The sequence below is a fragment of the Podarcis erhardii genome (assembly GCF_964252035.2).
Source record: "Podarcis erhardii genome assembly, chromosome: 8".
Lineage (NCBI taxonomy): Eukaryota > Metazoa > Chordata > Lepidosauria > Squamata > Lacertidae > Podarcis > Podarcis erhardii.
Window position 1 is genome coordinate 59,364,178 of NC_138499.1, and position 13,295 is coordinate 59,377,472.

The 13,295-nt window shown below is 44.3% G+C and overlaps 1 protein-coding gene across 5 annotated transcripts in view; it reads left to right on the forward strand.

Annotated features, from left to right (window-relative positions):
• KIAA0319 overlaps nucleotides 1-13,295 on the forward strand; it is a 36,940-nt gene that overhangs the window by 13,663 nt on the left and 9,982 nt on the right. For 4 of the 5 annotated variants that reach the window (XM_081873365.1, XM_081873366.1, XM_081873368.1 and 1 more), the window contains 10 exons: nucleotides 1,816-2,552; nucleotides 3,433-3,625; nucleotides 4,760-4,858; nucleotides 6,303-6,400; nucleotides 7,354-7,441; nucleotides 8,527-8,619; nucleotides 8,724-8,856; nucleotides 10,083-10,311; nucleotides 11,365-11,488; nucleotides 12,493-12,625. In XM_081873365.1, the coding sequence (XP_081729491.1) occupies nucleotides 1,816-2,552; nucleotides 3,433-3,625; nucleotides 4,760-4,858; nucleotides 6,303-6,400; nucleotides 7,354-7,441; nucleotides 8,527-8,619; nucleotides 8,724-8,856; nucleotides 10,083-10,311; nucleotides 11,365-11,488; nucleotides 12,493-12,625 (1,927 nt within the window). Of the gene's footprint in view, nucleotides 1-1,815; nucleotides 2,553-3,432; nucleotides 3,626-4,759; nucleotides 4,859-6,302; nucleotides 6,401-7,353; nucleotides 7,442-8,526; nucleotides 8,620-8,723; nucleotides 8,857-10,082; nucleotides 10,312-11,364; nucleotides 11,489-12,492; nucleotides 12,626-13,295 lie in introns of those variants that run through there. The other variant, XM_081873369.1, reaches the window with a different exon arrangement.

Genomic DNA, 13,295 nt, shown 5'->3' on the forward strand with positions numbered 1-13,295 from the left:
ATAATATAATATACAGTGGTGCCCCGCGAGATGAATGCCTCGCAAGACGGAAAACTCGCTAGACGAAAGGGTTTTCCGTTTTGGAGGTGCTTCGGAAAACGAATTTCCTATGGGCTTGGTTCGCAAGACGAAAATGTCTTGCGAGTTCCTGTGGGGTTCCCCCCCCTTTTCTAAGCCGCTTATCCGCTAAGCCGATAAGCCGCTAAAAGCCGCTAATCCGCTAAACCGTCAATGGGCTTGCTTCGCAAGACGAAAAAACCGCTAGACGAAGAGACTCGCGGAACGGATTCTTTTCGTCTTGCGAGGCACCACTGTAATATAAATAGGATAAGTGCATTTGACAGCATGAGTTTTGGCTTCTAAATTACCAGCAAACATGTAAGTCGTATATGGATTACACCACCACTTCTGCAAGCCAGTTTACACCATGTTGTTCATACAGTTAAACTTATGCTGTCCCTCCCAAGAATACAGCAGAGTTAGAGATGATATGCTGAAGTGGCTTGTACAGTGCTCAGCTCCCGGCTTCCCTATAGTCCTTATTCATACAGTTTTGCACCTTTATCCTTTGCATTATCCATCCACTTACTTCAGACTTCCACTGTTTTCGGCTTGAACTACTGTCCCATCTGCATGCATGCATGAGCAGCATGGGCGTAGCCAGGATTTTTATTGGAGGGGGCAGGACTTTTGTTAAGGGGGCCAGAACCGATGTGATTGGTCAGTTAGTTAAGTATTTCTATTGTTTTACTTGATCTAAGGGGGGCAGCTGCCCCTCCCTGACCCCCTTGGCTACGCCCATGATGAACAGAGTGAAAGCCACCTCCTTGCTTGTGACAGGGGTGGGTTTATGTGTGTGAGTATGAAAACAACTACACCTGCAAGCCATACCGGCAAGGCCAACTGTGAGAGTTTATCCCCTCATAATCCTCACCTGGCTGGGAACGTTAGCAGTGATTGGCTGGGAAGGACCTTCCAATGGGCCCCATCTGTGTGGTTTTACATTGAGTTCCTTCATGCCCATGTGGCGTGGGATTGCAACATAAAATGCTGTAGGTGCATTTTGGCAGGGCTTGAGATGCCTTATGCGACTTGATTGTGAGGAAGAGCTCAGCAGCAAAAATAACAACTGACATAGTATAATTGGGGGGAACAGACTGGGGGGGGGGATCAAGGTCTTAAAACACCATCGCCACATCATTTACTGTTAATTAGTCATTTGTGTACTGTCTGAATTGGTTCTTCAGCAGGATCCCAGAAATACAGTAGTTTGCTGAAAGCAGAGGATGGCTCTTTCCCTTGTAGAAGTGCCTAACCCTGATTCTCTGCAAACCAGATGCTCTCTTTTTCAGTGACTCAGCAGGCTGCATTGCCTAGTAAGCTTCTTTGTTTGCTACCCCTATTTCAGTGGCAGCTTAAAAAAAAAAGACCTTTCATTGTACCTCTCTCCAAAATAAGTGAGATGGATGCAGTGATATGTCAATTCAAAAAATAGGGGGAGCAGGCTGTAGTTGGAAAACCATCTTTTGCTCTCTGCTGGACAAGAGCTGTGATTTATTCCCCCCCCCCTTTTCTTAGGCTAGTTTGGAAGGAAGGTGCAGTCAAAGAAGGGATCTGATTCTTGTTACTTTTAATTGAGTTTTTAATTATTTGAGTGATGATTCAAGTGATTCCTTGTTGATAAAGTGACTACTCTCTAGGCTACATTAAATCAATATAAATTAATGAAGTTTTTATTTTCATGAGAATGCATTGTAAGGGGAAGGACTTTTCAGTGCTCCTGCTCTCTTGTGATATGAGTACCTATCATTTCAGGGTGTTTCTGCGAACAGTGCAGAGAAGGCGCCAAGTATTCGGATGCAATAATATCTCCTAATTTAGAAACGATGAAGATTATGCGGGTCCCCCATGCTGTGTCGGTGTCAGACTGCACGGCAGCCTGTTGCGATCTTTCCGACTGCGACTTGTCCTGGATGTTTGAACGGCACTGCTACATCGTCAGTTGCCAACGTAAAGGGAACTGTGAGCCCAAGAAGATGGAGAAGGTGAAGTCCTCTTTGATTTTTGTGCTAAGGCCTCCCCAGAGGCCCTCTGCACCGCTGGGGTACGGGCAGGTCCTCCGCCCAGTGGCGCTGCAGGGAGACCCATCAGACGAAGTCAGCAGTCTGAAGGAGCTGTCCTTCCTCAGTCGGGAGGAGAGCCCAGACTACGCAGATGAATATGGAGATACGGAGCAGAACCCCTTTCGGCTGAGCCTCAAGCCGGAAGAGAAGGAGGATGTGAACTATGCTGACTGGAGTTTGTTGGTGGCAACTGAGAATGGCTTCAATTCTTCAGGGCTCAGTGATGGAGACAAACATGTCGACCTGGTCAGAAGTGAAGAGGAGAGAGGTCCTTTGGAGACTCCTACAGGTGCAAATGAATCCGAGGGAAATCATGTCACCGAACGTCCTGGAGAGTTGCCAGAGATCATGTTGGGCATGATGGAGAAATCTGCAAATGAATTAGGTTTTCAGCCGCCTGATGAAACCAACAGCACCTGGCAGGAAGAGGTATGTTACCAGTATTTCATTTTTTGAAATAGCATTGAAGTAACATAGAAATATGCAAATAAAATACAGTTTGGTTCGTCACCAAACTAGATTTTTTTCTGAATTCTTTGGTGAGAACCCATGCCTGTTAAGATGGAATAAAATTGATAAAAGGCTTGCGCTGCTGGTGGAATTTTGGCCTAATCTTTGGGGCAGTTAAATGCTTGCTCATGTAACCGGGAGTTGATTTTCAGAAACAGCCCTTAGTTAATGCGGAAAATTAGCAGTAGTTTTTGTTGTTTGTGAAAGCTGAAAAGCCTAGATTAGTGCTGATTACTCCTAGATTAAGTTAGGAAAGCCTAGATTAATTTAAATACACTTCCTTTCCTCCTACTTGCATTGCATATCTTATGGGCAACTCAGACAAATAAGATTTCATTGTGCTAGTTGTACGGAAGGACAGGAAATTTCCCTCGCCTGGATTTAATAAGCATTTTGCTTTGTGCGCATTCATATCTCACTTTACTGTTGGTCTCCTGTATAGCTTTGAGGGTGCCTGGTGATGTACTGCTTTCACTGCTTGTAGATGGAATTATTTTGCAGAATTTGCATAGGTGTGTGTTTATCTCCAGCGGTCCCATCCTGTTTTTTTGTTCAGTTTCCATAGCAGAGCTAGCTAAATCCCAGTCATCTACTTGCCCAGGTACTTGATGCAGTATTTGATGCTGGGACTTGGGAATGTACAATGTTTCTCACCCCATATGTCACTGGTAAATGCGATTGATTCTAGCTGTAACATAATTTTGCACTTTTACTTCCAATACAGTGTTTACGATGTGTGTCATGATGTGAGAGGGGAACTATACACAATAATTATATGTTCCTGCAATTCATCTTGTAGGTTCTAACAACTTCCCATAATCCTTCTTCATCAGACACCCTGGGGTTTCTCTCCACCACCGCAACACGAGCTCAGACATCAGACCTGCGAAATCTTATGCAGGATGATGCCACACCCCTTCCCACCGGTGCTGTTTTCACCCAAGCTACTGCCACAGATCAAGTATTGTTGCCCACTTCTGCCACCAAAGATGGTAATGTAAATTCTTTGGAGAATAAGGCTGCAATCCTAACTGTGCTTATCTGGGAGTAAACCCCACTGAATTCAATAGAAGTTACCGTACTTTTCTGTGTTGTAACATGCCCCAATGTATAAGAAGCCCCTTCTTTTTTGGGACTCCAAATTGAGAAAATGGGGGGAAATTGCCCAAACTTCTTGTTGAGCTTTTTTTTTGAGGGGGGCGGGTGCCAAAAATCGCTCACCCATGGGACCAACACAGCCGATCACACGCACATCAACGAAGCGGCCAATCGTCTGATCGCTCACCGAAAGCAAATGCCAATCGCCCACCCAATTGCCGCAGCAGCCAATATCCTGCAGAACTTGACGCAACAATCAATCACCCACCAAAACACCACTGACAGTCTCCGGCTCATAGCAGCCACTAATCGCCCGTCCAACCTCATCATTATCCATGTAATAATAATAATAATAATAATATTTTTTTTTTTTTATATCCCGCCCTCCCCAGCCGAAGCCGGGCTCAGGGCGGCTAACAACAATAAAATAGTGCAACATTCTAAAAACATTTCATTATAAAAATTAATTAAAATCAAATTGATGGCAACCATAAGCTTAAGTTCTGTAAAGATTGCCAAAGGAGGGAGTGGGGAGACAACCCCACTTTTTATGCTTAATTTTTCAAGAAAAAACATAGTCACTGAAAAATACGGTACTTCAGAGTGGATGTATCTAGGACTGCACTGAAATTAGAAGTGCTAACTTCTCAAACTGTTGCTTGAATCAGGCTTGTAAAAAGCTACTTAGCTGCTTGCATGTGGTGAGGAAGAGAAGAATCTTTTAAAGCAGGGAGAAATCCTTGTGCTGAATAAATTATCTGCTTAATGCTTCATCAAATAAAATGCATTATTATTATTATTATTTTATTATTAAGTTTAAGCTTCAGAGGGAAGATTCATCAAGTCTTGATGAGAAAACAACTGTCCCAAACCAATGTTATTAATATACTTAGAATCCTAGAACTGTAGAGTTGCAATTGCATGCTTTACCAACTGAGCTATCCCAGCTGTTTCAGCAATAGAAAATTCTTGCTATGCTTTCCTCAATACATTGTTTTAAAATAACTTTTTAAAAAAATTATACGCAGTAAAGGAACTCCTGGTGTCGGCTGGAGATAATCTACAAGTAACTTTACCAGAAAACGACGTTGAATTGCATGCATCTGTAGTCACGCCATTCCTTTCAGGTGAGTTCTTAATGCAAGTGGGATGGAGGAGAAAAGCACCAAGTTGCTTGTCTTATGCTAGAAACCATGTAGAGACTATCGACAAAAATCTGAATAAACTATGGTTTGCCCAAACCAGTTTCCTTCCACATTCATTTGAAATGGAAAACTATAGTTTGTTGCAAAGTGAAACCCCTTATTTCTTCCTCTTGCAAATGAAGGGGTGGTACATGCGTGTGAATTCAAGCATGGTTCGCTTGCTTTGTTTAAGCTGGGCTGTCAGGGAACTGCCATCGGAGAGTCAGGTGGTGGAAGGGCTCATGGAGGGTAGGAGAGCCTCGGATGCTGAGGAAGGAACCAGCAGGGGGAGAGAGAGAGTTCCCACAGAAACTCAGTCGGAGGGATGGCTCCAAGATACTTCCAGTGAGAACAGCGGAGAGGTTTCAGGACCTCCGCTGGGGACGCCCACTCTGCGTAGGAAACTGTCACACAGAGAATCCAGAAGGAGAGTTTCCGTTAAGGAACTCTTATGTTGGCGTAAATTCCGGAAACGCCCACTGACGGATTCTGCCAGCGATTGAGGTAGCCATACATCCATGGCTCCGTGAACTGGGAGAGTTTAGAAACAGATTGCATGAGTTGAGAACTCAACCGTTTACGCACAAGCAGCCCCTAAACCCATAACATGGGCCAATTATTCTCTCGTAAGATTCTAAATTATTCAGATATTAAATGTGCAAAGTCAGTAAATGTATGCAAAATTGGGGAATCTGCATGAACGTTGTTGGCTGATACATCTAATGTTGAGTATCAACTTTGTGTTTGGCACCAACTTTTAATTGCGAAAAAGATAAATAAGGTTTAATAGCTTTATGTAAGCTCAGGGAGAACAAATGAGGGAAGTAAGGATAGAAGTTTTTTCAGAGACAAAGTCATTTTAAACTGATGGGAAAAGTTAGATTATTGCACAGTATGAAAGTCAGAAATTCTACCAGTAATTCACACATATTAGCTGGCTTATGAGGTGTGGCCATTCATACTGATTATGTATCAAAACTTCGCTTGTTGATCAGTTTGGCTAGTTCAATTTTTAGGAAGTAGGGACAGTTGCCAGTGATCATGCATGCACCACAATTCTTCCATAACTGGTCCCAGTTCAGATACTAATGCAATCTTCACATGATGTAGGATTGCCATTTCATTTCTTCATTTCACTGTACCCCATGCTGATGTTCATTTGTGCGGAGGACTTTCTCATGCAATTTCTTTTTTCTGTAGAAGGGAAAATAAGTTGTGTGAGCAGACCATCACTGTAAAATGTTCCGCTTATACCTTAAGTGGTGGAAGGCAGTGGGGCCTTACGTTTCCCCACCCCATGAAAGCTCAGCGAACATCAGAGCCAGGATCAGGTCTCTCTTCCAAAGAAGAACCATAACCAGTTGCTGTGCTCCTTCCTCCTTTTCAGAATCGGCCTATAGTTATGAGTGGAGCTTGGTGAGTCACCCTGATGGTTACAGTGGTGAAATGGAGGGCAAGCACACGCCAACGCTGAAACTTTCTGAAGTAAGTGAGCTGCTCCTTAGAGAGACTTGACTCGTGTTTACTGCAGGGTGTGGCAAAATGCACACTCAGCTACTCTGGGTAATGGCTTTAGAGATGCTTTGCTGTAAGGCAGTAGTGTCTGTTACAAGTTGCCGTTCTCAATGGGCCTATTTCTCTCCAGATTAGGGTGGTGTTCCTGGTGGCTGGCACCAAGTGAGATTCCTGAAAATATACCTGTAGGCACCTTAAAAACTTTGTTCTGTTCTAGTCCTGGTGTCAGGAGCCAGAGCCAGGAATAGGTCAGTAATAAAACACCTGGTCCCCGTGAAGTTAACTATTTATTCAGAGATACCAAAACAGTGCAGGCACCAAAGTGGCAGTTGCAAGGACCAAAGATCTTCACGCTGCTAAGGCTCCTTCCATGGTTCCTTCCCCTTGTCTCTCTTTTCTTTGCCCTCTTCATTTCTCTGCGTGTTCTGGGAGAGGAGCTGGTCACAGCAGAAGGGGGAGATTCCCTGGCTTCTTCAGCAGCCTGCCTCGTCTCTGTCTCCCGGCCTGCCTCCTCTCCTGCTTCTGATTCTGGACTGCTCTCTGCCCCAGCCTCTTCCTGCTCACTAAACCCTGTCGCCTGAGCAACTCTTATACGTAGGCAGTTCAGGAATATGGTAGACTATCTTACTGGATGCGCTTCCGGTCACTGCAAGATTTTCTTGTTTCTACTCAGCTCATACCTGGTGCTACCTGTATATATATTACATTTTCCTTTATTTCAGCCTTCTGGGAGGCACAGCTACAATGTTCTGAGTTGCTCCCCACCACCCCTAAGTTGTTCTGGGTGGTAGCAGAGATGCTTCTTCATGATGATAATTAAGCTCTGGGTTTGATGCGCACTCAGACTTCTTGCATTTTTTGTTATTGTGCCATGTGAAGTCCTATGTGTTACCGGAGATACATTAAAAAACCCTCTGTTACAGCTGCCAGTAGGTGCCTATGTCTTCAAAGTGACTGTTTCTGCTGAAAATGCATTTGGAGAAGGATTTGTCAATGTCACTGTCCAACCAGGTAAATCAGTTTTTCAGACAGTTAAAACTAATATCCTCCTCTCGCCATACCTGCATGCCAGTTTGATGAATGGTTCTTTTAATCAGTTCTGAATTTCATCAGAGAGTGAACAGCTGTAAAAGTTTTACATTTTTATATTGCATTTGTGTAACATTCCTGCTTTGCCTTTAGAGGGAACCACAGGGTGGTAAATGTTCAAGTGCATCCAGCCTTGTAATTTCCTGCTCTTCTGATTTTATTTGTGGGGCAGTTACGATAGAAGAGCACTTGATTTGTACATTGTGTGTTAGTGTCTCCCCTCCCCTCTTCTTGCTGCATGTTCAGGATCTACAGTACAGCATTTGGGGGCAAGAAGGTGGAAAGGGGACTCAAGTTGCCCATGCAAATAGTTTTGTATTGAGCACTGGGTATGAGTTGCCCGCTTGCATGGGCCTTTTGGTTTCTGCACCCATCTCCCTCCCTTCATTTTGGAGCCATTTATTATAAAATACGATGAGGTACAGATGTATGTAAGCCTCTGTTGTGGTGTACTTCTCATATCCAACAGAATAGGCTATTGAAATATTTCTTATTCCATGTTTATCTGACATTTCCTCTAAGGAGTTTGTGGTGGCATACCTGGTTCTCCTTGTCCTCATTTGATCTTTAGTCACAACAACCTTGCGAGGTAGAGTTAGGCTAGGGGACTGTGACTGGCCCAAGGCTCACCCAGCCATCTTCTTGGCTGAGTTGGGGGAACTGGACTCTGGTCTTTTCCAGCTTAAGAATTTAAGAAGCCTGGGATTTGGGAGATTTTTTTGGTTGTCCCCTGTAACCGCAAGCCAGGCACAATTTATCCAGTTTGGGATTGTACCAGAAGGTGGCTTTGCTAAATCATAATTTGCAAGGATCGGTTTTTCTATTGGTTATGACTTAATTTTTTTTTTTTTAACCTACTGCTTTTATATTAACTGTTTAATCTTGTTCAGCAACTAGTGAATGCTTTTTGGTTGTGGACTAAGCACAAAGCTATCTCAGGCTGATCGAGTTGTGCAGGATGGCCTTATTTAATTAAGCATGGGGTTCTGTTTCTCCCCTTCCCGCAGCTGTCAGAATAAATCAGCCGCCTGTTGCTATCGTATCTCCAAAAGCCCAGGAAATTTCTTTCCCTACAACTTCTGCTTTCATTGATGGGAATCGTAAGTACCAGGCAGCAACTGAGGCTTTGCAGTGTAATTAGAATTGCTCACAGGGATACCAGCTTATTAATTTATGATTCCGTGGCATTTCCCTTCCAACACAGAAAGTACTGATGATACTGAAATAGCCAGTTACCACTGGGAAGAAATTGAAGGCCCCCCTAGAGAAAAGAAGGCATCAGCTGATACACCAGTTTTACATCTGTCTGACCTCGTGCCTGGCAATTACACTTTCAGGTGAGAGGCCTACATTTTTGCTTTTTGCGTTTGGCTCCTCAGACCACAACTTGGGGATGGACAAGTCAGAGGAAAAGGCAACCAAAGTTCTTTGTTTAAGTTAGTTAGTATAATGCGCTTCACCCGAAGACCACAGGGTGGTTCACAACATAAAAATAGAAAACGAGAACACAAAATGTGTAATAATAAAGAACAAACCAATAACCCCCCTCCCACAAACACATTTAAAAGGCCATAGAATGTTAATCAGCCAAAGGCGTGGTTACAGAGAAAAGTTTTGGTCTGGCCCATAAATATATGTGATGAAGGTGCCAGGCGAGTCTCCCTGGGGAGAGCATTCCACAAACGGGGAGCCACCACAGAAAAGGCCTGTTCTCGGGTTGCCACCCTCCGGGCCTCTCGTGGAGGAGGCACATGAGGAAGGGCCTCAGAGAATGATCACAGGGTCTGAGTTGGTTCCTATGGAGAGAGGCGGTCCTTGAGGTATTGCACTCCTGAGCCATAATGATCAAGGGGGTGGTGTGACCTCCCCCATGAGGAAAGTTTGCAGCATTTGAGACTTTTTAGTTTAGAGAAAACATAAAAGGTAACAAGATAAAAGTCGGTAAGGTTATACATGGCACGGAGAAAGTGGAAAGAGAGAAGTTACTTCTTCCTCCTCTCATGACCCACTGTGAGAACAAGGATGCTGTACTGGATGGGCTATTGGCCTGATCCAATGGATCTTTCCTATGGCTGACATCTTATATTACCTCAGACATGGAAAAGGTGGGTGTGGTTTGCCTCCAGCCTGGCAGCCAATCTCGAAAGCCTAATGGACCTAGGGTTGCCATATTTCAGAAAGTGAAAATCTGAACACAATAGTTGTTAGGCTTTTTTTGGCAAAGTTGTTGAGCTCCCCCCCCCCACCCCAAGAAGAAGTTCTTGAGCTATATTTAAGGAAATTCGCCAAAATCTAGACTTCCTACATGGGTTGTCATACGTCCATATTTTCCCGGATATTTCACCAATTTCCTCCCGGACACTGCTTTTGACTGATGTATTCCAGCTATGTCCGGGGAAATTCCAGACATATGGCCACCCTAGATGGACCTAATTAGGTCCATGGTCTCTGGATTCTGCACTCCTGAGGTAGAAGAAATCAGTGCATCTGAATTTTGAGAATGGGAGAAAGCACACATTCAATATCATTAATTATTCACATATATTTTTCTCTTCCTTTTTAGGTTAACAGTGGTTGACTCCAGTGGAGCAGCTAACTCTACAGAAGCCTCACTGAGAGTCCATAAGAAAGTGGATTTCCCTCCTGTTGCCAATGCAGGGCCAAATCAGGAAATCAGTTTGCCTCGCAACTCCGTCACAGTGAATGGAAATCAGAGCAGTGATGATTATGAGATAGTCAGTTATGAGTGGTCTCTGAGCCCGAAAAGTCGAGGCAAAGTGGTAGCAATGCAGGTAAATGGAGATCGTCTTGCCTCATTTAATAATATCCGCACACCCCCGCCCCCTGAATCCAATAGCTTTCAGATCAGGAGTTTTGTGGTGCTTGGTGAAAACAGGCAAAAAAAGCCCGGTTGCACTTTGTATTGTGCAGGAAATGATGAACATTACCTTGAAACACTTAGTCTCTTCTATTTTTGCCCTGGCTAGGAAGATACCTGGACACCATCCTTACAGTGGACCCTGTAAAGTATTGCAAGGGACTTTAAAAATTAGCCATTTCAGTGGGTCTACTGCGACCAAGTCTGGATCCGACCATCTGTGTTTAGGCAAACCATTGCAAAGGAGCAATAGTGAGTTTTGGACATGGTTACCACACTTAATGTCACAGATGTTGAATTGGTGCATTCAAAGTTCTGCAGAATATTGTAAGCCTATTCAGGTGGTTGTGAAATATTGGTAGAATATTTCTGTTTAATGCAGAGGTTTGCACCCTTTTGGGGTCCACTTGACCAACTACATTCTTTCTGTGGCACCCCTGTGGGGCTCAGGAGCCCAGTTATGTCACCCCTTGCCTGCAGAGCTAGAAGCCCCTCACCCCTTTTTGAACCCTCCCTTGAGTGTTTCCTCAGCCTCCTCTCCTCTCCCCTCTCCTTGGGAGTCCTCCGGGCAGCCACAGCTGCTGCCTCTGACCTTTGAGCTGCCCCCATGCCTCAAAGAGATGTGCCTCTTTCCTCTGCCCCACAGGCACATGGGAAGCACCCCCTGGCCAGCCCCAGAGACACCATTTGCCTGGGAAGCTTGTAGCCAGGGCTGCTGCAACAAACAGCCGCAGAAGCCTTTGGGAGGCAGAGATGCAAGAGGGCATCAGAGGAGGGAGGGAAGGGAAGAGGGACAGAGGCCAGTGTTCTCGCGGCACCCCTGAACATCATTCAAGGCACCTCAGGGTGCCACGGCACGCTGGTTGAAAACCACTGGTATAATGATTCGTTACAATAATAGAAAGCTTTGTACTATTAACATTTGCCTCATTATTTCCCGATTTTCCTCCCGCACCTCATTACCCAGGGGGTGAGGAGTCCCTACCTCCAGTTATCATCAATGCAAGAAGGCGAATACACGTTTCAGCTGACTGTTACTGATTCTGCTGAACAGCAGTCGACAGCTGAAGTCACGGTGATTGTCCGGCCTGGTAGGCAGATTTATAGTATATTTGACTTAACAGAACATCCTTCAGCTGGCTGGCTGTTGAACCTCTATGTACATGAGCTAACAAATCTATATCTGACCTTTCATAGTAAGTGGAAGGAGAAGGAGGAAAGACTGCTTGCCTGCCAGGCAGCCTCCATTATTTAGGAATGTGCTGAGCACAGAGGCCAGGCAGTAATAGGAGCTGAACGCACAAATGCCCCACCCACTCCATAGGGCTGAAGGGCTTCGTCAGTTAGCATGATATTTTTTAGGTTAAACCTAGTTCATACTGGCATTCAGCATCTGCAATACGTTGCCCGAGTATTGCTGTTGCTAATTCATATCTCGTTGAGTAACCCATGAGACTGCATCTTTGCCATCAAAGGTTGCTTCCAAGTAGTGGCATGGCAGATGAAAGGATTGAGCCTTGTGACTGCTTTTTCTGGGCCACCAGGAGGAAGTTGCTTGTCCCTCCTGGAACACATGGCCGCCAGGCCAATTTCTGTCCTTGGTGTGAAATAGAACTTGAACCCTCTAGTGCTGTTCACAGCAGATTACTGTGAAGATGTTAGAATTCCTCCTCCATGATTGCAGTCATGGGATTTTTGTCTATCACATGACGGTATATGTTTTGACTCCACAGAGTGGGAAGTGATGGAGACAGGCTGTTTGTGTTACTGTGTTCTGTGAAGTGGGACTATTGTCCTTTGCTCTTTCTCTTTGCTGTCTGATGCTAGAGAGAGAGGGAGCCATGTTGCAGTGCTCCATGTGTGTTTACTCCTCTGTTTACTAGGAGAGGGCACGCTTGATACTTAGGCATGCTCTTTGCATTGCTTTCTCATCCAGGACACAGGATGAGAGGTGGATTAAGTGATATTCCAAGTCACTCCTGGTACCGTTAATACAATAGCCCTTTAATACTTGGGAGAGAGGATAACCCTTGTCAGTTACAGACTAGAAAACACAGACTGTATTTTGAGCAATTTTTGCTTTGTTTCACTACAGAAAAGAATAGCCCCCCAACAGCCGTGGCTGGGCCAGATAAGGAGTTGACATTCCCTGTCCAGAGCACCGTTCTTGATGGAAGCATGAGCACTGATGACTTAGGCATTGTTTACTATCACTGGGAGAATATCAGGTATTTTGTAAGAGTGGAGGAACGTATCTGGTGGGGCCAAACTAGTGTCTCTTACCACGTTACACAGAAGGAACTTAAAAGCTTGGGGTGGATTGGAGCCATTTAGGCTTACTGCTAGTTTCTGCATGAACCAAACAAAGTCCCAAGTTTATATACATCAATATTGTTCATGCCAAATACTGTTTTGTTTATTTTGTAAAATGCTAATAATCATCCACTATTTTTGCTGCATTCACATAGCCAGAGGAAGAATGTGGTAGATTAATGAGAACTTTCATAATTCAGTTGAAGATGAATGTACTTTTCTCAGGGATTACCCTTTGATCTCTGAGGCATCCCTGTACATATCATAGATATCTCAAAGCCACTCAGATTTCTGAACTGAATTTTGAGGCCTCTTAAGTAAAGTTTCTGGCTGAATCTGAAAAACCTGCAAGCCTTGGCCTTTTTAAAACTGCCATCCATTATGTAAGTTTGCAAGGAGGCTTGCAAGTGAATTTCAGGCCCTCAAGTGAATATCAGTTTAAAGAAGTAAAATGCCAAATTCTACCTGCTACAGATGGAATGTTGACACTGTTTAAACCTGTTTGACGAGGTAACCTGAAGAAGCCAAATGATTTGCATTTCTCACCAGTTTCAGTAGCTAGTGTGGAAAGTTGCTATTGGCTCT